At 37.8% G+C, this 20,271-nt stretch overlaps 1 protein-coding gene across 2 annotated transcripts in view; it reads right to left on the bottom strand.

Moving 5' to 3' along the window:
- EIF2B3 (eukaryotic translation initiation factor 2B subunit gamma) overlaps positions 1–20,271 on the bottom strand; it is a 107,312-nt gene that overhangs the window by 72,019 nt on the left and 15,022 nt on the right. For both annotated transcript variants that reach the window (XR_015697281.1, XM_087719759.1), the window contains exons 4-5: positions 13,923–14,082; positions 10,147–10,258 (exon numbers count right to left, since the gene is read on the bottom strand). Coding sequence is in view for 1 of the 2 variants with exons in the window: in XM_087719759.1 (XP_087575885.1) it covers positions 10,147–10,258; positions 13,923–14,082 (272 nt within the window). In the remaining variant the exon portion in view is untranslated. The remainder of the gene's footprint in view (positions 1–10,146; positions 10,259–13,922; positions 14,083–20,271) is intronic.

Here is a 20,271-nt window from a genome sequence, read left to right as displayed (position 1 = left end):
AAGCAAACAACACAACCAGGAGCTGCAGTGTCATGGCAATGATCCAATAAGGATAAACCACAACCAGGAATGCAGCCAAAATTCCTTCCTCCCCTCTCCCCAACCTCTTTTCTTCTTAACTTTTTGAAGTTGATTAACAAAATAGGTGCAGTGAAAATCTTCTCTCTGGGAACTTTGCCTATTTTACTTCTTAGACTAAACTCAAAATATATTTTTATAATTGGCAGATTGCTACATGCAATGTATGTTGACAGTTTCTTCCTTTTCTCATTCTGAATTATCTAATTCTAAACTTGTTAAATTAAACTGATGATTTATTATATACCAGCATGCAATTGTTCACTTTGCCCATTTTTTGTTATCAAATGTACGTTATCAATCCAGACCAGATTGCCATCATTCTTCCCCTTCCTCTTCTCTACCCTTGATCGATTGTTTTCTGATATTTATTTCCAATATGGAGCTTTTCTTTCTTTTAAACAAATAACACAGGAGAAGATAAATTTCAGAAAGCAGCAAGATGAATGTAAGGAAATATTTAGCTCATAATTTCTCTTATCTGAATCTACAAATGTTGACTTTGTCACATTAAAAGGTAGAGGTTGCTGTGTGCTCTAAATAAATATCTTCAAATTTGAGGGGTTTGTAGGCATATTTAAAATTAATTGAGTGCTCTCACAATGACTGCCATGAGGAAGGAGGTCTAGGTTGGGATTAGATTCATTCATAAAATAGCTGCCAGCTGGTAGCAATCACAAAATGCATTCAGGAGAAGGCAAACTGGGGAGGAACTTCCTGCCATTTTGGCTACCCTCTTAATATGTTTTCAGCTACACTTAGCTTGCCACGTTCTGGGCAGGTGAGCATATTTCCAATAAAGCTCTGTGTTGCCCTCACTCACCATTTCAAAATTCGAAGAACACCTATGGGGCCTGAGACATTTGTAGCATGGCTGATTTCGGCTTCACTGTTCCCACAAAGTGAAAACTTTTTTTTTTTAAAATTAAGTGAGGCAATCAAATGCTCTGAGGCTTAATTTTACCCTCCGAATTCTTAAAAATAAAGAACAAAGGAAATAATATTTCTGGTCTCCCTGACTTACAATTGGGACCAGAATCTCAGCTGTTGATGAAGCAGTTGTTAAATGAGATCCTCACATGATGACTTCACTCAATGACCACAATCCTGGTTCTCCGAGTTGCAGTTGTTAAATGACCATTCGCTCATAGAGCGAAACAGTTGCCTGCTGAAGGAACGCAAGAGCTCCCCTCCATGCATGAAAGTGGACTCCTACAGTAGTGTGCAGGAAAAGAGCTTGGATCTTCAGGATTCTCCATTTATCCAGCCCAATGCTGGAGTTCCCCTCCCCTCCATGACCAGAAAGAAACTCCTGTGCTGGGCTGGAAAAATGGAGCTCAGATCTTCCTGATCCTTGCTTTGTTTCTCCAGCCTAGCGCAGAAGTTCTTTTCCCCTCCATGCATGGAGTGTCGCTGGAGGAACAAAGCTCAGATCTTCATGATCCCTGCTTCATTTTTCAAGCTCAGTTCAGAGATCCCCAAAGACTTCCATGGTGGAAAGCCAGCAGAGAAGATCATAATTGACTATCCCATGGTTGTGGGAAACTTGGCTCTGGTCGTAAATGGGAACAGACTGTCAAGCAACCAAATTCTGATTGTTTAACCAGTGTGTGTGTGTGTGTGTGTGTGTGTGTGTGTGTTACATTTTACCCTGACTGGAACTGTGTACGTACCATAAAGCAACCATTCAGAGCTGTCATAACTTCAAACAGTCATTAATGACTGGTCTGAAGTCAAGAACTACCTACACAGCCAATCAGTAATTGTTACAACAATTCTCTTTGCCTACAAACTCAAAAAATTACAGTTCAGAAGACTATTCACCTTTAGGTGACTTCCCAAGTGGCCTATTACTTTGTAGCATGATTCCTGCTGGTATTTAGTTTTTTCAGCTTCCTCAGCCAAATTGCACCACTGTGAATGTGCTGGCTAGGCATTGTTAACTCAGCAGCCAATGCAGTAAGTGTAGCAAATTGTCATTATGTAACTCCAATTAGTTCAATCAGTACCAAATGTAACTACAATTCTGAAAACACGTTCACTTGTATGTCTTTTTAGAAAGCATATTCCTTTGAACTAAAAGATAGGGTTGATATAAGAGCTCTTTCAAGGTAGCATTTCTTGGAGTACGACAAATCAATTAAACAATTCCCATAGGTGTTTCCAGATAGAAAATCCTATTCTGCTGTCCCTTATTAAAGATTGACTAGATAGTTTAAAATAAAAGGCTACAGAAACTGCTTCGGTTTGTTATCACAGATTGACAAATGCCTTATGCTATTCTTGCAGTACTTTAGGTAATGTTTTCTCTCTCTTCTGCTTCTTTACATTTGCTAATATATTTACAACGCGGACTGGGGTGTTAACTAACTGCTGCATTCCAGTCTGGTTTGCGTCATGGAGTTCCACAGCTATTGATGAGTAACATATGTCTAACATGTGGCCAAGAAGATTCGGACTGTGTTCAAATAGGCATGGATAACTCCACTGACCTTAGACTCAGTCTCTATGCCACCTGAGCAGCACGGTAAAATGATTCTATGAAGCTAAACAAGTTAGGAATTGTCCACTGAGAAAGATCCTGTAAACATTCAAAAGGCATTATCCCTTTTATGGTCTGGTACTAAAGTGTTGGATTACACTTTCATGGTCTATTGTCATGCTGGTTGGGAAAGGCGAATTTAAATATGGTACAAAATGGAGGAAGGTTAATTTACATAATATATATGCACAGATACATACTGAGCTTTGACAAAATAATCTGAAAAGAGCAATTAGATTAAATATTTAACTGCTTCTGTACTGAAATTCTAATGTAAACCCCCTCGCCCCAAAAAGAGCAAAGTAGATTAAAATTAAAAACCTACATGTTTTTAAGAAATAGAAATTCCCACTCAGAAAATTGAATTGGTTTTTTCCCAACCTTTTCCTTTGAAAGTTAACAGAGTTAGAGAGAGAGAGAAGCTCAAATTGTAAGAAATGGATGCACCAAAAGGTCAGTCTCTCCAACTGCCCTATAAGGAGTCAGAGCTCTTTACCTTTGAAATCCGAAACCATATAGTTTTACTAAGAGGTCTATAAGAGTAAAAAAACAAAATCTATCATTGACAGGATGTTGTAAAACTAAGTAAATATAGCACACTTCTCAACTCAACCAATAAGCAGGTAAGTCAGAGCAGAAAAAGTTCAAATTCAGTGACCAGTGTGGTTTGGAGGATTGTCTAAATGTATAAAGACCCCCACAAAAAGCAACTGAAGAGTGTTTCCCAACCTTGGAACTTGAAGATGCGTGAACTTCAACTCCCAGAATTCTCTAGCCAGTTTTGCTTCAAGTTGCCAAGGTTGAGAAACACTGATCTAGAACATAATTTGTAGGCTCTGAAGTACCTTTCTAGCACAACGAATACTCCGAGTGTATGTGGCATTATTTGCATGTCATATTTTTTCTTCAGAAGAATCTACCCAACAAGTTCTTTTTCAGCTTTGGGTGATAACATGGTCCATTAAGTTTCTAATTCCTTAAAAACTATGTGGCTAATTTAAACTTTCAATTGCTTTTTATATATAGCAGTTTAATTTATTACAGTGAGTTTCTAGCTTATCCCAGATTTCTGCTGAGGTTTTGCATTCATGCAAACATAGACGTCTGTGTTAAAAGAAATTATTGTAGCATTTATTAATTATTCCTTGTTAGAGTACCAATAAAAAGAATTATTGTAGGATTCAGTGAACCTCCTTCTTCAGGTTCTTTGGTTATATATAGAGAGGTTTTAGAAGGATGTGTGCATAAACAGCCATCATTTAAATATGTTTAGACAGTGTCCTGCAGTTCATATATGATGAAGACAAGAACTCTTTGACCTCTACTGTGATCACTTTTACTGGACCTAAATCTATACAATAATTGTCCATTATTTTTATTCATACTTTGGAATATTCTCTTTTTCACTCTCTTCTATCCCACCCTCAACCTAAAGAGTCTCATCATTTCCAACAACTTGCAAGTATTTCCTGAGCATTTAATAGTGTGTAATTAAAATGTAAAATTAAAACAATAGATTTTCAAGTGCAGTATTTCTCTAATTCTGAGCTCCAACTACTCTTCTCTGCTTTATTCTATATTTTGCCAACCCCAATAACCCTGCATTAAACATACAGGAAGTTCTCAAGTTATGACCACAATTGAGCCCAAAATGTGCGTTGCTAAACAAGACAGTTGTCAAGTGAGCTTTGTCCTGTTTTATGATGTTTCTTATTGTTAAATGAATCACTGCAGTTGTTAAATTAGTTACATGGTTGTTAAGTGAATCTGGCTTCCCCGTTGATTTTGCTTGTCATAAGGTTGCAAAAGGTGATCACATGACCCCAGCAACCGTCATAAATATAAGCTAGTTGCAAAGCGTCCAAATTTTGATATAACCATGGGGATACTACAACGACCGTAAATGTAAAAAATGCTCATAAATTGCAGTTGTAACTTTGAACGGTCAGTAAATAAATTAAAGTCTGTAAGTCGAGGATTACCTGTATACTAGCAGTAGAGTAAGTGATAGACTCAAAAGACTTTGATTCAAATCATCCCTCAGCTGAGATGTCTCTTGGGCAACTTTGCTTGGTCAATCATGATCTTTCAGCCCAATATATTATGTAGAGCTCTAGAGTTAATGAATTATATTTTCACAAGTTCCTTGAATAATGACTATTTATAGAACAAAGATGCATCAAGGGAAGACAAAGCAATGAAAATTGCAATAATGTTCATTCAGTTCTATATTTGATTGACGGGCAGGATTCCCGTCATCTAAGCCAAAGATGTACAACTGTTTTTGGGATGAGAACTGCCCTGGGCCCTTGAATGGCATGTCAGGCTCTATATTCCACACAGGACGAAATGCAGAGGAGACATCAGTGAGGCCAGGACACAAACTGAAGTTCATTTCCTTTCCATTTTAAATTATTTCAATTAATTTAAATGCTGTTAACATGATCATGTATTTAATATTTTTCACTCTTACTTTAAAAGGTTAAAAATCTGGGAAGGTCTCTAAGGGATCACATCCAAGGTTTTCAGGAGTATATACAACCTTTGGATCTCAAATTGGAAATCTCTGTTCTAAGGCATAGTCCCGTGATGGCGAACCTATGACATGCTCTGCGTGTCATATTGCCTGGCACGTGCAGCGCTGCCCGTTCCTCTTTTGGGTTTCTGCCATGCATGAATATGCAATGATCAGCTGGCCTTCGTGCATGCAGCAGTGCCGAAAACTGGAAGAGCTGGTCTTCCATTTTCCTGCGTGAGCATGTGCACTGGGCAGCTGATCATTGGCGCACATGTGTGCCAGTAACTGGAAGACTAGCTGGCCGGCACGCATATGTGCACCAGAAACTGGAAGTTCATTTTCTAGCGCGGGTCTGCCCCCTGGGCAGCTCTTCTGGGTTGCGTTCCAGGCGGAACGCACATGCACTCCCTTTTCAGCACTCAGCGCCAAAAACGTTCGCCATCACTGGCATAGTCCATAGCAAGAATCCAGAAACAGACTGTTCTTCCTGGGTTTTCCTCTCCTTCCAGCCAGTTTCCCTCTTGAGTACCATATTTTCTGCCTAGCTTAGAAGCGTAAGCTTGAGACAAGGTAGGTAGACACCAAATTTGGCTTGGTTCACTTTAAATTTCCTATCCGAGTCTAGTGCAAAGACATAAAGCACATTGTGTTACATCATGTTGTTCAATGCAATGCAAATAATGTACAATTCAAAGATTAATGGATCGTACAAATAAGTTTATAGTCCTTATAGGCTTTTTCATGACAGTTTCCTCAGTATGTTATTGTGGTTATCTGAAGCCAAGAGCATGTAAAGCAGAGGTGGGTTCCTACCAGTTCGCACCTATTCGGTAGAACCGGTTCGTCAAATCTACCGAACTGGTTAGAAGAGGTTCCACCAGTGGACCCGGAAAGCAAGCCACACCCACAGAAGAGGTTCCAATATTTTTTGAAACCCACCACTGGTCCTTGGATATGATTATTCTACACTATCATGCTCATATTTATAAAACTCAGTGCCTCTGTGAAAGGTAAGGATGACTACTGCGTTTGTGGTGCAATCAGAACATTGCGTGTGTTGAAGTTGTTTTAACGCAAACCAAAGATGCCTTTTAAAAAACAAGTTTACATCATATTCTTATGCATGCCAGTGCTGTGTGTAATTTAAGGTGGTTCTGACAAGTGTCGTCGACATCTTCATATCTGGTCACATGGGCAGCAAGCCACTCCCATCCAGTCACATGGGCGGCAAGCCACTCCCACAAAGTAGGCCACACCCACAGAGTAGGTTCGAACAATTTTTGAAACCCACCACTGATGTAAAGGCATGTGCATGTGAACATTCACACACTCATTGTTGTATAAGCAGCAATCAATTTGATTCAGAGGAGTTCTCTATAATATTTTGGGATAACAACAAAACTTTACTTACAAAAGTAGGGAAAAATCAATTGACTCTTACAAAAAGAATATTCTCTTAGCTTCTTAACATGCCGTTCTCTCTAGGTAGCCCTTTTCTAATCATGATGATTTACAACGCCTTGGAGGTAACTATAAAAAGCTCAACACTGACACACAATCCCTAATTAACCTGAAATATGCACTAACTTTACAGGAGGTATGCAATGTTACGGAATTATATTGTAAAAAAATATAATAGAGGTTCATAGAAGCAATTTCATAAGAACACCACAGTAACAAAAATTATTGTATTAGTATAGAATCCACTAGTTGTTTAAATTAACCTCCACTGTAAATAACAAAAATGAACTAACTTTGTATTCTCTTAGTATTTCAGAGGTGCCTAATACATTTCTGTGCCGGAACAATTCTTTTAATGATTCATCTCCGCACTTAAATATGCTTTTCCTCCCACAAAAGGAATTTTAAAGAGGACTAAGTAAAACCACAATATCCTCTTCATACATAAATGGGTTAGGTCTTTTGAATAGAGACTGCATTGTCACTTCAAAGCCATTCTTGCCATTACCCCATACAATCATATAGGAGGTATTCCTTTTTGTATGAGGTAATGAGTAGGCCCGATTGTGGCTGTGATTTATTAGTGCATCCTCTCTGGAGCAGCACTGCACCTGCATTTACAGAGATGGGACACCCACGAAGGTGGATGGTTTATTAGGGACAGCTCATCCTCAAACAACCCAGAGCATTTTAAGGGGAAATGATCCAAATTTAGACCTGCTCTAACAGGTGTCTTTTAGAATATTTTTAAAAAACAATTATATATATCTAAGGTGAGGCAAACATTTCTTCGCTTGTAGTAATCACTCCATGAAAACAAGTATATCAGTTCCACCACCACCTTTGTAGCTGAGAGATAGAGAAAGGCCGATAGAATTCTCATTATTTTTCAATGCTGTGGCTTGCCAAATGCTTAGAAAGATAGAGCTTAGTGAAGTGAGACTTCAAAGTACATACAAATGCCAGATCCAAACTGCTATCCAATATTTATCCTCAGCATAACACAAAGGTGGAAATTCTACGCCTCTCTAGAAACACTGCCTATAGTGAGTGATGTTATGAATTACAGTTCAGCAAAATTTGAAAAGACACATATTTCCTATCCTGGTTTAACATAAAGGTAATTCAACATTTCTTCATTTGGCATAATTTATGACTTAGTGTTTGGGTTATCACAGCTAACATTTGAAATGTGACAAGTGACAATGGAAATGAATAAACTCAATGTAAATACAAAATCCAATGTAAATACTTTCCTTATAGCCGACTTCCACAAGTAGGCATATTCCACATATATTTCCCATTCCCAGAATTCCCATAGCTACTCCTGAGAATTAGGAGAGCTAAAATCCACATATCTAAAGAATATCCAATTTGGGAAAAGCTACCTCCAAAACTGATTCTCATTTGACTTTGATAGATGCATGCGCTAGAATGTCTTTGGTTATCATGATACGAATAGCCTTATTGGTCAATGAAAGAGCTGACTGTATCTTCCTAGGCATTTTAACTATGAGTTTAAGAAAACACTTGCATTTTTTTTCAGAACCAAAGATAAAAAAAATAAGAATTTGCCAAATCAAGTTCAACTCCTGATGTTTGTACATTCATGTACTACACAACAGTAGAAAAGTGTTACATGAGGGAAACTGAATTTAGCTTCAGAAGCTAAGTATTTTTTAGATTCCAGTGGTAAATAATATTTTAAATTGAATTAGGATTATCTAGTAAGGACTGATAGCTAAGTAATTAAGTTTTTTTTAATTAAACAACATTATTGTTACTATTTGAATATAGACAATTTTTTCCCTGTGTAATATAAGATCTAATTCAATGTGAGATATAGCTCCTTGCTAAGAGTCTACTATGGATAGGCAAGCTATAAATATGGTGAAAGGAAGGAAAGAATTTGTTATTACCCAAACCTGTACATTTCAAAATATAATTATCCTAATCTCTTATCTCCAACTAATTTCTAGGAATCATTTATAATCATTCATTTTTTATGAACCAATTCCTACAATAAAATAATTTTAAAAAGTCTGGTGCCATATTCCTGTTCTACCAGAATTTAAAGTAATATGAAACAAAGGATTTTCCCCCAGTAGTGATGCCTAACTTTATTCTACAGGGAAGCTCGATTTGACCTATTCTCTGTTTGCTTAGCATCATTATGCTAATTTTTAATTCATCATTTGGGAAGTTTTGATAAGCAACATAAAGAATCATTCAACATGTTTTATTCATTTTAGCTGTATAGCCTGTTTTTTACTATTTCTTTTAGTGATTTTATTTCTTTGTTTGCTAAAACAAAGTAAAACAGAAACGCCTGAGGTATAATTAGTATTACAGTGCATCTACACTGATATGTAGGAGTAGAAAGACACAGTTATTTTTTGAGCCTAAACTAAACCAATTAGTTGGCTGTATGCTTGTTAAACATTTAATTTTAATTCTTGTAATCAAGAGGCACATTAATGATATCACAATGATTCAAGTTTATATCCTAGCCACTCAAGAGTCAATTTAAGGTTAAATGGCACCTAAATTGAATAAAATAGATACACACATACATATATGTACATCATTTATTTTAATCCTACTTATCTACTCTATAAATCTATAATTTTATTAGCTTAGTGATTTTACTTTATATTAGTTAATGACTATAACAGAAAATAAGTCTAAGGCCAATTCTGTAATTCTACTTTATTTGGTTAGAAAAGGTTAGAAAAGAAAATGCCTAGAAAAGGTTCTTATTATTCCAATTAATGTTGCCAAAGCAAATTGCATTTGGAATTTCACCATCTATGTTGCAGACAATCTCAATGCAAGATTTCAATGTTAATTGTAATGTTAGAATACAGTCTAGTAACGCCACCTTTGAAAGGAACATTAATCCAATGCCTTTTTAATAAATCTTTCAGGGGCTCAGATTTTTATACTATGCTTTATACTAAGTTAGAAAATAACAATAATAGATAAAATAATAATATATGTATTCAAATTCAGAAAATATTATTCTTATATTCACATATTGAGATACTCCAGTTTGCACTTTTTCTTATTTCATCCTTACCAATTTCTCTTTATCAGTAAAAGTTTGAAAAAATGAAAATAAAATGATTCTACTGGCTTTCCATGTTAGTACTACTTGCAAAATGACGAAACATATGGAAAGCAAAGATTTAAAAACTGCAGTAAAAAGAAAGATCAGTATAGTAGTTTATCTTCTGTGGGAAAGTTAAGAGGCTGTAATGTTTACCCAATTTTTTCCTGGATTAATAATAAGCTGTGAACTAGCTTTAGGAATAAATAATTAAATTGTTCAATTTCACATTACAATTTTATGGTGCATATTATTATGAATTAGCTTTGAAAAATATAAATAACTATAAATACACATAATCACAAAACATCATAGATTCTGGGTGAAATGGAAACATTTGAATATCTACAGCAGCTAGCCTTCATAATTATTTGTTTTATGTATATTTCATAAGATTGAAACTTGTTAATTTGGAAAGAGGCAAAGTCCAAAGCTTACTTTTGAAGGATAGATCTCTTAATGACAATTTCTTCATTCAGATCTACTTCATTGGCCATGAAAAGCAACCTCTTCTCTGAGTCATCTACTCCAATGAAGTCACGCTGTTCCACTGAAATAGAAAATAATAACATAACTCTTTTACAATTCTTGTCTGTAACCTAGTAAGAGTATGGCTAGAACACCTGAAACAAAGCATATACAGGTGGTCCTTAATTTATGACCATAATTGAGACTAGAATAAAGCACTTGTTCAGTGAGTTGGACCCTATTTTATGATCTTTTTTACCACAACTGTTAAGTGAATCCCTGCAGTGAAGTGAAGAATGTGGTTCTTAAATGAATCCAACTTCCCCCATTGACTTTGCTTGTCAGAAACTGTTTGGGAAGGTCACAAATGGCAATCACATGGCCTTGGGATGCTGCCACCATCATGGATACATGCCGGTGGCCAAGCAACTGAATTTTGATCCTGTGATTGTGGGGATGTTACATTAGTCATAGGTTAGGTCATAAATCACTTTTTTCAATGCCATTGTAGCTTTGAATGGTCATGAAATGAATGGTTGTACATTGAGGATTACCTGTATAAATGTCAACAAAGTTTGATCATCGAACCTGAAAGAATTTTCCTGAAAATTCTAGCAAGAGTGTTCCAATCAGAGAGGAATCAAAGAAAAATAAAGAAGCTCCATGAGAGATCCTTTAGCTATGTGTGGCTGTAATTTGAAAGATTCTTGTATTGCCACTTCACTGCTTTACAATTTGAATTATTGAATCAGGGAAAATGAGGAGTAGTTTCTTCTTAAATAGGAGGGATACGAGCGATCCTTTGCAGGGCAGAGCTGAGGACTACGTCCAATTCCTCGCGGATAAAGTTGCTCGGTTTCGGACGGACCTGGACTCCAATCCCGCAGAACCAGCTGAGGCACCAAGGGATAATCTGGTAGGACATCTCTGGATTGATTTTCAAGCTGTTACCCCTGAGGACGTGGACAAGGCCATGAGAGTTGTAAGTGCCTCCACATGTGTACTGGACCCGTGCCCCTCCTGGCTGGTTGTTAACAGCAGGGAGGTGACACGGGGCTGGATCCAGGCGGTTGTTGCCGCCTCCCTTCGGGAGGGGGTCTTTCCCCCCGCATTAAAGGTGGCGGTGGTGAGACCCCTCCTGAAGAAACCATCTTTGGATCAAGCCGTCCTAAACAACTATTGTCCAGTCTCCAACCTCCCCTTTGTGGGGAAGGTTGTTGAGAAGGTGGTGGCCTTTCAGCTCCAGCGGTCCTTGGAGGAAACCAGTTATCTAGATCCCTTCCAGTCGGGTTTCAGGCCTGGCTACAGCACGGAAACCGCTTTGGTCGCGTTGATCGATGATCTCTGGAGAGCCAGGGATGGAGGTCATGCCTCCATCCTAGTACTCCTTGACCTCTCTGCGGCTTTCGATACCATCGACCATGGTATCCTTCTGCGACGACTGCGGGAGGTGGGGGTGGGAGGCACTGTCTTACGGTGGTTCTCCTCTTACCTCTCGGACAGGTCGCAGTCGGTGTTAGTTGGAGGGCAGAGATTGACCCCTAGGCCCCTAACGTATGGGGTGCCGCAGGGTTCGGTCCTGTCCCCCCCTCCTCTTTAATATCTACATGAAACCGCTGGGTGAGATCATTCGACAGCACGGGATAAAATACCACCAGTATGCGGACGATACACAGCTGTATCTGTCCGCCCCGTGCCAACTCAATGAAGCGATGGACGTGATGAGCCAGGGCCTCGAGGCTGTTAGGGACTGGATGAGGGTTAACAAGCTTGTACTCAATCCAGATAAGACCGAGTGGCTGTTGTGCTTCCCTCCTACTAATTGGCCAAGTGTTCCATCTCTCAGGCTGGGGGGTCAAATAGTACGCCCCTCAGATAGGGTCCGCAACTTGGGAGTCCTCCTGGACCCACAGCTGACTTTTGAACACCATTTGTCAGCTGTGACCAGGGGGGCATTTGCCCAGGTTCGCCTGGTGCACCAGTTGCGTCCCTACCTGAACTGGGAGGCTCTCACAACAGTCACTCGTGCCCTTGTGACCTCTAGGCTGGAGTACTGCAACGTGCTCTACATGGGGCTGCCCTTGAAGAGTATCCGGCGACTTCAGCTTGTCCAGAATGCAGCCGCGCGAGCGATCGTGGGTGCACCTCGATTCACCCACGTAACACCTATCCTCCGTGAGCTGCACTGGCTGCCTGTTGGTCTCCGGATTCGCTTCAAGGTGCTAGTTGTCACCTACAAAGCCCTTCATGGTATTGGATCTGGGTACTTGAGAGACCGCCTACTGCCAATTACCTCCACTAGACCAATAAGATCCCACAGACTAGGCCTCCTCCGAATTCCATCAGCCGCACAGTGTCGACTGGCGACTACCCAGAGGAGGGCCTTCTCTGTGGCTGCTCCGACCCTGTGGAACGAACTCCCCGTGGAGATTCGTACCCTCACCACCCTCCAGGCCTTCCGCATAGCCCTTAAAACCTGGCTGTTCCGACAGGCCTGGGGCTAAAGACTTGCAGCCCCACTTCGAATGGTATGATTGTTGTGTTTTTTAGCTGTGTATGGTCCTTATGTTTTGTAACTTTGTTTGTTTTTTTCCCCTCCCTTGAATTGTGAGCCGCCCTGAGTCCCCTCAGGGAAAAGGGCGGCATACAAATAAAGTAAATTCAAATTCAAATTCTTACCAAAATCTTATTATTTTTGGCATAGCTAGCAAGTATTGAAAGACATATTGTTTCATATAATAATATCAATTAATAGCTAGAATTTTGGGCTTATGTAGAAATAAAGGGTAAATTTTCTAAAAGAGATTCCAAAATTGAGGAATCATTTCTAAGAGAGACTTTGCCAAAGTTAATGAACACAAACAGGAGAACACAAACAGCAGTGTAGCAGCAATTTCATTTACGAAACTTATGTTTATTCTGCCTAAACAGAATAGTGATGGAATGCCACAAAAAAACAAATATTTTGAGTAAATGTATTATAAGGTTTACAAAGAAAGTCACCATATTGAGTATTGTAGGAAGAGAGCTGTGTTAGTTTATGGTAGCCAGAATCAGATGGAATCTGGTAGATTCTTTTCGAACTAATACATTTTTATTAAAGGCATAATCTTGTAAGTCATGTATAGTTTATTTTGGGGTTGTGCATTTTACCTCATGGTATAAATCAAGCTGTTTCAATATTATTGCTAAATAACCCAACATTTTGTTATTACGAATAGAACTGCTGCTAGAATATAACAGAAAAATGACACTCTTATATTGCATGGCAACATCATAATAGTAATTACAATAATTATATGGTTATCAGGAATTGGAAGAGAAACTGAGATATCATTTCAGCTTGCAGACAGCTTGTGAAAACTGTTAACATTCTGCAAAAACTACCAAACCGTATGAATCTACCAGTGCAGAGATGGTATTCAGCAGGTTCTGACCAGTTCTGGAGAACCAGTAGCGGAAATTTTGAGTAGTTCAGACAACTGGTAAATACCACCTCTGACTGGCCCCGCCCCCATCTATTCTCTGCCTCCAGAGTCCCAGCTGATAGGGAGGAAATGGGGATTTTGCAGTAACCTTCCCTTAGAGTGTGGTGGGAATGGAGATTTTACTCTATCCTGCCCCTGCCACGCTCACCAAGCCATGGCTACCAAGCAATGCCATGCCCATAGAACCAGTAATAAAAAAAAATGAATCCCACCACTGGACCCATAGTTCAAATTCTAGAATAAGGCTCACCGAATTACCTAATTTTTTCTTTCCTTTTTGTCCAGGTCCGAGTTCTGTGGGTTCACAGACCTTCTTCATTAACATGGAGAGTGTGGCATCATGTGTTCGAAATAAATCTACTACTTCATGAAGAGCAACATCTGTAATTAGATCACAACTCAGCACCAACACATCTGTCTGTGAAAACATAAAAAAAAAATTGTTTCCTTATAAACATGTACATGCATTGTTTTGAAATATGAAGAAGAGTACATAGGAGGATTTTCCAGCAAATACTGCTAAAGCTGTTAACATTCTACCGTGTTTCCCCAAAAATAAGACAGTGACTTGTTTTCTTTTGACCCCCGAATAAGCACTTGGCCTTATTTTCGTGGAGGTCTTATAATTTTTGAAGCGCAGAGGTGGCGAGCATGGTCACCTCATGGCTGCTGCTGTGATGCAATATTTTTCAGGGACGTCTTATTTTTGGGAGAAGGCTTATTTTAGCACATGCGCTCAAAAGCCCGATTGGGCTTATTATCCAGGGTGGTCTTATTTTTGGAGAAACAGGGTACATCAATCCTACAATAGCTTTTTATTATTTTATATTTATTTACTTATTTCCCACCTTTTAAAGGCATTTTATGTGCTAGACATTTTATTTATCTATCTATCTATCTATCTATCTATCTATCTATCTATCTATCTATCTATCTATCTATCTATCTATCTATCTAATCTATCTATCTATCTATCTATCTATCTATCTATCTATCTATCTATCTATCTATCATCTATCTATCTATCATCTATCTATCTATCTATCTATCTATCTATCTATCTATCTATCATCTATCTATCTATCTATCATCTATCTATCTATCTATCTATCTATCTATCTATCTATCTATCATCTATCTATCTATTTATTTATTACATTTATTTACCACTCATCTTGCTACAGGGCTATTCTGGCCAGCTTAAAACAGTAGAAAATTATAAATATTTAAATATAAAAATAGTTAAACAATGGAACAATAAGAATAATGAAAATACAGCAATATGAATTAAACGATGAGCAACGAAGGGGGAGGGGTCAGCTATTAGTCCAATAGCCACTTACAGTGTGGTACGCTTGCAATATCTCTTCCAGATAGAGTTATTAGATTGCAAAAACCTGTATTACTTTAACATTTCTGTTATTGCCATTATATTTGGTAAGGGCTAGTGGTATTTTATTTTAATCCTCTCCTTGCCATATAATTCTGGATTGCAGAATTATAAAAATGTGCACAGTTTTATTATTTACAGTGACAATCCTCACATTTTCCTACCCAATAGCACATTCCATGGGATTAAGCGCAGGATTTGGAAAAGATATTCCATCACAGTGATGTATCTATATCTACCAAGATTAAAATACTAATTCTTGTGATAATCTATAGAAGTGAGAGTTGGTATCAAGAGTATTGATGTTTTTGAACTTTAGTGTTGGAAAAGATTCCAGAGAATATAGTGGACAGCCAGAAAAACAAAACAAATGGATCACTGAAGACATCAATCCAGCCTCACTCAAGGCATAAATTTCAGGCTCAAATTATCCTATTTCAGAAGATGATGACCAGCAGCAAAACTGGATGGCTTCAGTTGCTGTAGTCATGATTGCACCATTAGAGGATCTGATAGATCAGTTAGTGAAAAATTGTCTGACCAGTTAGGAAAACTGGTTGCTAAAAGTCAACACTGACTTGATGGCAAATTATCAAAAATGCAGCAGGTCAGTCAGAATGAATTAAAGCAGTTGACATCTTTCATCCTCTTGTAATTTTAATTTCATTTTATGACTTCTAAAGTGTACCTCAGGAATTCCCAACAGGAACTATTTATTTATAAATACCTCAAAACCTTATGCCAACGTACTGTATTTTATTTAAATTTCACTGACACAAAATTTAAGAATACATCTACTTCAAGATAAGATTAATGCAATAAACATTATAAATGCTATTCTGAATTAAAGATTTGATAATTCTAAAATATATTGTATGTTATTAAAAGAAAACGTTACAGGCAAATATCTGGAATACTATAAAGCAAAGTTCAATTTCCATTCCTGCTTTTATTTCCAAGAATGCTACTGGGTCTCATAAAGTTTCTCAGAAAATGAAAATGGATGCTATCTTTGGAATGATGCCCATCTATCCAGAAAAAGGGGAAAGGAGAAGGTGAGCAGTAGTGACAGGGGGCATCTTAGGGAGGAAGGAGGTTGATACAATGATGTTTTAAGAATGTCTACAAAGTAAGATGTAGCCACCTTCTGAATGGGTCGGCCTGCCCAGGCAAACATTGTAAACATGCAAATGGTCCAAACTGGGCTTCATGCTCCAGCAAACTAAAATGTATAAACACATATTTCCAACATGTAAACTATGACAGTTTTTGCATTGCAATAGCAAGAAAATATCTGCAAGGTATGGGATATTCTATTAATATCAACATTTAGGTTTTCTTTTCTAGGAAATACATTTCTTAAAAATATTAATTAAAAAGGGAGGGGGAGAAAGCTCTCATTATTTACAATGAGCATGACATAAAATATTCTCCGCAAACCAGGCATCGAGGTTTCTGTCTCTGCATCACTTTTATATTAATATATATCTTAAAAGAGCCTTTTGTACATTTACACCACTTGTAAGTTACATCTGTAGAGAGCAGATACAATACTCTTGTAAGTGTTGTAAATATTCAACCCTGTTCCCTATAGATGTAATTTTCATTCCATTTATTAAAAACCATGCTTTAGATTACTTCTCCCTAAAGGCCGCTTAAAGAGCCTTGGACCTGTGAGAATGACAGAAATAAGAAAGTGTAGCCAAAGATTTCATGCCATATAAAGCCACCTTCTTCAATCTGATGTATTAAGTTTCAATTCCTGTAAAGTCTTGACTGAGGTGGTCAAGGACACATGCTGGAGAATTCTAAAGCACCCAAGGTTAGATCACTAAGATCAGGGCTCTCCAACCTTGGCAACTTTAAGACTTGTGGACTTCAACTCCCAGAGTTCCTCAGCCAGCTTTGCTCCACAAGTCTTAAAGTTGATAAGGTTAGAGATCCCTGGCTTAAATATAAATTTATAAGTTTAATAAATGTATAATGTAATACACAATAATAAATACTGAGACCCGAAACAAACAAACAAACAAACAGATGATTGATGTTGGGGCAGCGTTTCTCACCTCTTCCTCTATCCTACATAATAAGGTATACACTCTGAAGGGAAGGCAGAAATGAAACTACCCAAGTAGACCAGACAGGACCAGTTCAGCTAGTTCTACTTTATTATGAGTCTACATGAACAGAAACGTACAGGTTTGATAGTGCTAGTCTCCTGCTGTCTCTTTTACAGCCTGAGAAATTAGAGGGGTTCCTTTCTGAGTCTCTTTCTCTGCCCATTATGCAACTGTGTGCTATGCCCTCTCTCATCTGATCATTCCCTAGGGGGCATCTTTTTCCCTTCTCTCTTTAGGCCATTCCCACATAAGGAGAAGCACACTAACCAATAAGTTCAAGACATTCAAGTAACAGCCTGGTATTTTCATTTGAGAATTTTATAGCATATAGTGCCTACGGAGTGGGAGCTGGTGAGATGGATTACAGTGAAGCAGCAGGAAGGAGTGAGCACATTCCAGAAACAGGAGGAGGGGACCATAGCCCGGAACTAGATAGAAGACAGAGGAAGAGAGTTAGAATGGCCACTCCCTAGAATCTCTCAGGTTATACCCACTAGGGTGGGAGTAGTAAGGGTTTAGATGGTAATATGTTTAAGCAAATAAAGAACTGAAGTCTGGCTGGGTTGCTCTACATTCTTCTTAGGCTGAGCCTGATATATATGATGATCAATGTTGTCAAAAATCATTCCATCATTATTTCCTTTCAAGGTACATTAATTTTTCATATTGTGAAGTCATTATAAATAAGTCATTAATAAGATTAATAGTTTAATCTTAAACTATTACAGAAATTTTATACTATTCTATACTATACTATACTATACTATTCTATACTATTCACAATATTTCTTAAACAGAGGTCATTTTAATTCCTCTTCCTTTAGCTTTAGGCAAAATCCTGAGCCTATATTGCTTTAATAGAAGAATATGAATATTGCTCTTTTTGAAAAGAATAACATCAGCCTGGAATGATAGTCATTGTTTTCTTCCTCCTCCTTCTCCTCCCCCTCCTCCCCTCCTCTACCACCACCACCACCACCACCACCCACCATAAAATCTTCAAAAAATAATCAGTTTCACTAACTACTACATAATAATTTAATACTATTACAGAATTAACTAGACAGACTAGGTCATATCCAGCAATGGGTTAAGTTGTAAAACTTAAAAAGAAAAGGAAATAAACTACAAAGGTTATGTCTTTTGTAACCAATTTATCTGCATATAAAGCAGCTTTTCAAAGATAGTATTTCAGAATATTTCACAGAAAAACTGACAACACATAAAAATTATCCTCCTATTATAAAGTAATCCCACTTAATCTGATAGGGGCAAAGAAAACATAAAATTCCACACCAACCAATCTGAATAAATATTCAAATAATTATTAGTTATACACATAAGGAATCCTTAAAAGCTATAAACTGTATCTGTCAAACGTATTGTAACAACACAACATTTTGTTGAAAACCTGGACAAGGTTACAGTTTGATTGCTTTTAAAGACTAGATCTTTTCTCAATAGGATACCTCCTTCTTATCAATGATGAAAGTCACCTCAGGCCCGTGGGCAAGCCTTCATTTTGAACTCAATCTTGTAATTATTTAGCTGCACTATTTTAATCTATCATTCTCATAAACTGCCAACAAGGTTTTCATAACTGCGACAGCCTTCTCGAGGTTTTCTTTAGGATGAACTCTGGCAAAGGCTGAATACAAGACCCCTGAGGAGCATAAGGGAACAGAACCACCACATGTCTGGTTGCCATCTGTTCTACCCATTTACTCTTCAATATGTAAATAAACGTCAGAGAGCACAGGGACCAGTGAAACACACTGTTGCTAAGTGAAGCCCAAATTTCGGCCTCTCCTCCTGATGAGCAGAGCAGCGGCCTCAGATACATGCTGAGAGTACACCATGAAAGGCTCTTTTGGGATTCAACAGCCTCCCCTTTGAAACACCAACACCCTCATAAATAAAGTTCTTAGTGTCTGATGGATGCCCTTTTTCCAGTATGGAACCCCTGAAAGAATAAACTAATGCCTGAATGAAAAATAAACTAGGCAAGCACCCTAGTAGACGCTTCTATTTTCCTTTACTTTCAATGGTCGATGTGGCAGATAGAGGGGGGAAATATGGTCTGTATTTTTTTAAAAACGATATAGTAAGAAAGTCTCATTAGGATCAATGATTGAAAAAAACAACTATCCCTTACATATCAATCTGATTAAAAGGGCAATGTTGTATTAATTAATTTTACACAACATTGATTTTATGCAAATGCAAAAATAATACCCTGTTTCCTTGAAAATAAGACCTCACTGGATAATAAGCCCAACTGGGCTTTTGAGCACATGCACTAAAATAAGCCTTCCCGCCAAAATAACCCTCCCCGAAAATATTGCAACACAGCAGCAACCATGAGGTGACCACACTTGCTGCCTCCTGCACCTCAAAAATAATAACACCCTCCCAAAAATAAGGCCAAGCGCTTATTTCGGGGGTCAAAAGAAAATAAGGCCCTGTCTTATTTTCAGTGAAACATGGTAGCTGTGAAACCAATAATGAAATATACAGCACATCCAAATTAATAGTTAAGGCTTTCTGATGTAGGATATAGTATGCCAATTATATACATACTGCAATTAATACAATTAATGTAAGCAGAGATTAAAATCAAAGCAACTATAGATTTTGAACATTCATTCCAATGCTGACAACTGAATTTAACCCAAGAAATTAAAAAATATAATTGATTCAGATACTCCAGAGAAAGTCCGTTAAGACAGATGATCTAGGATCACCCAGACCACATAAAGAGAAATGTTATTCTTATTTTAAATTAGTAGCCAAGCCAATTTTTTTTTTAAAAAATCCCTAAAAATCATGTGCTACGTGCACTTAACTAGGACATTTTGTTAAATTCAATAAGACATTTTTGGAGTTGGTATCTAAAGGATTGCAGTATTAAATTGCTGAATGCAAAAGAAATAGTGTATGATTAAAATAAACAGATCATTCTGGGCGAGATCATTCGGCGGCACGGGATAAAATACCACCAGTATGCGGACGATACCCAGCTGTATCTGTCCGCCCCGTGCCAACTCAATGAAGCGGTGGAAGTGATGAACCAGGGACTTGAAGCTGTTAGGGACTG

Source organism: Thamnophis sirtalis, unplaced genomic scaffold (assembly GCF_051295495.1).
Source record: "Thamnophis sirtalis isolate CommonGarterSnake01/CBP01778 unplaced genomic scaffold, rThaSir2_p1.2 scaffold_7, whole genome shotgun sequence".
NCBI lineage: Eukaryota > Metazoa > Chordata > Lepidosauria > Squamata > Natricidae > Thamnophis > Thamnophis sirtalis.
The sequence above is the reverse complement of the archived record's forward strand: the minus strand, read 5'-3'. Positions and strand labels throughout refer to the sequence as shown.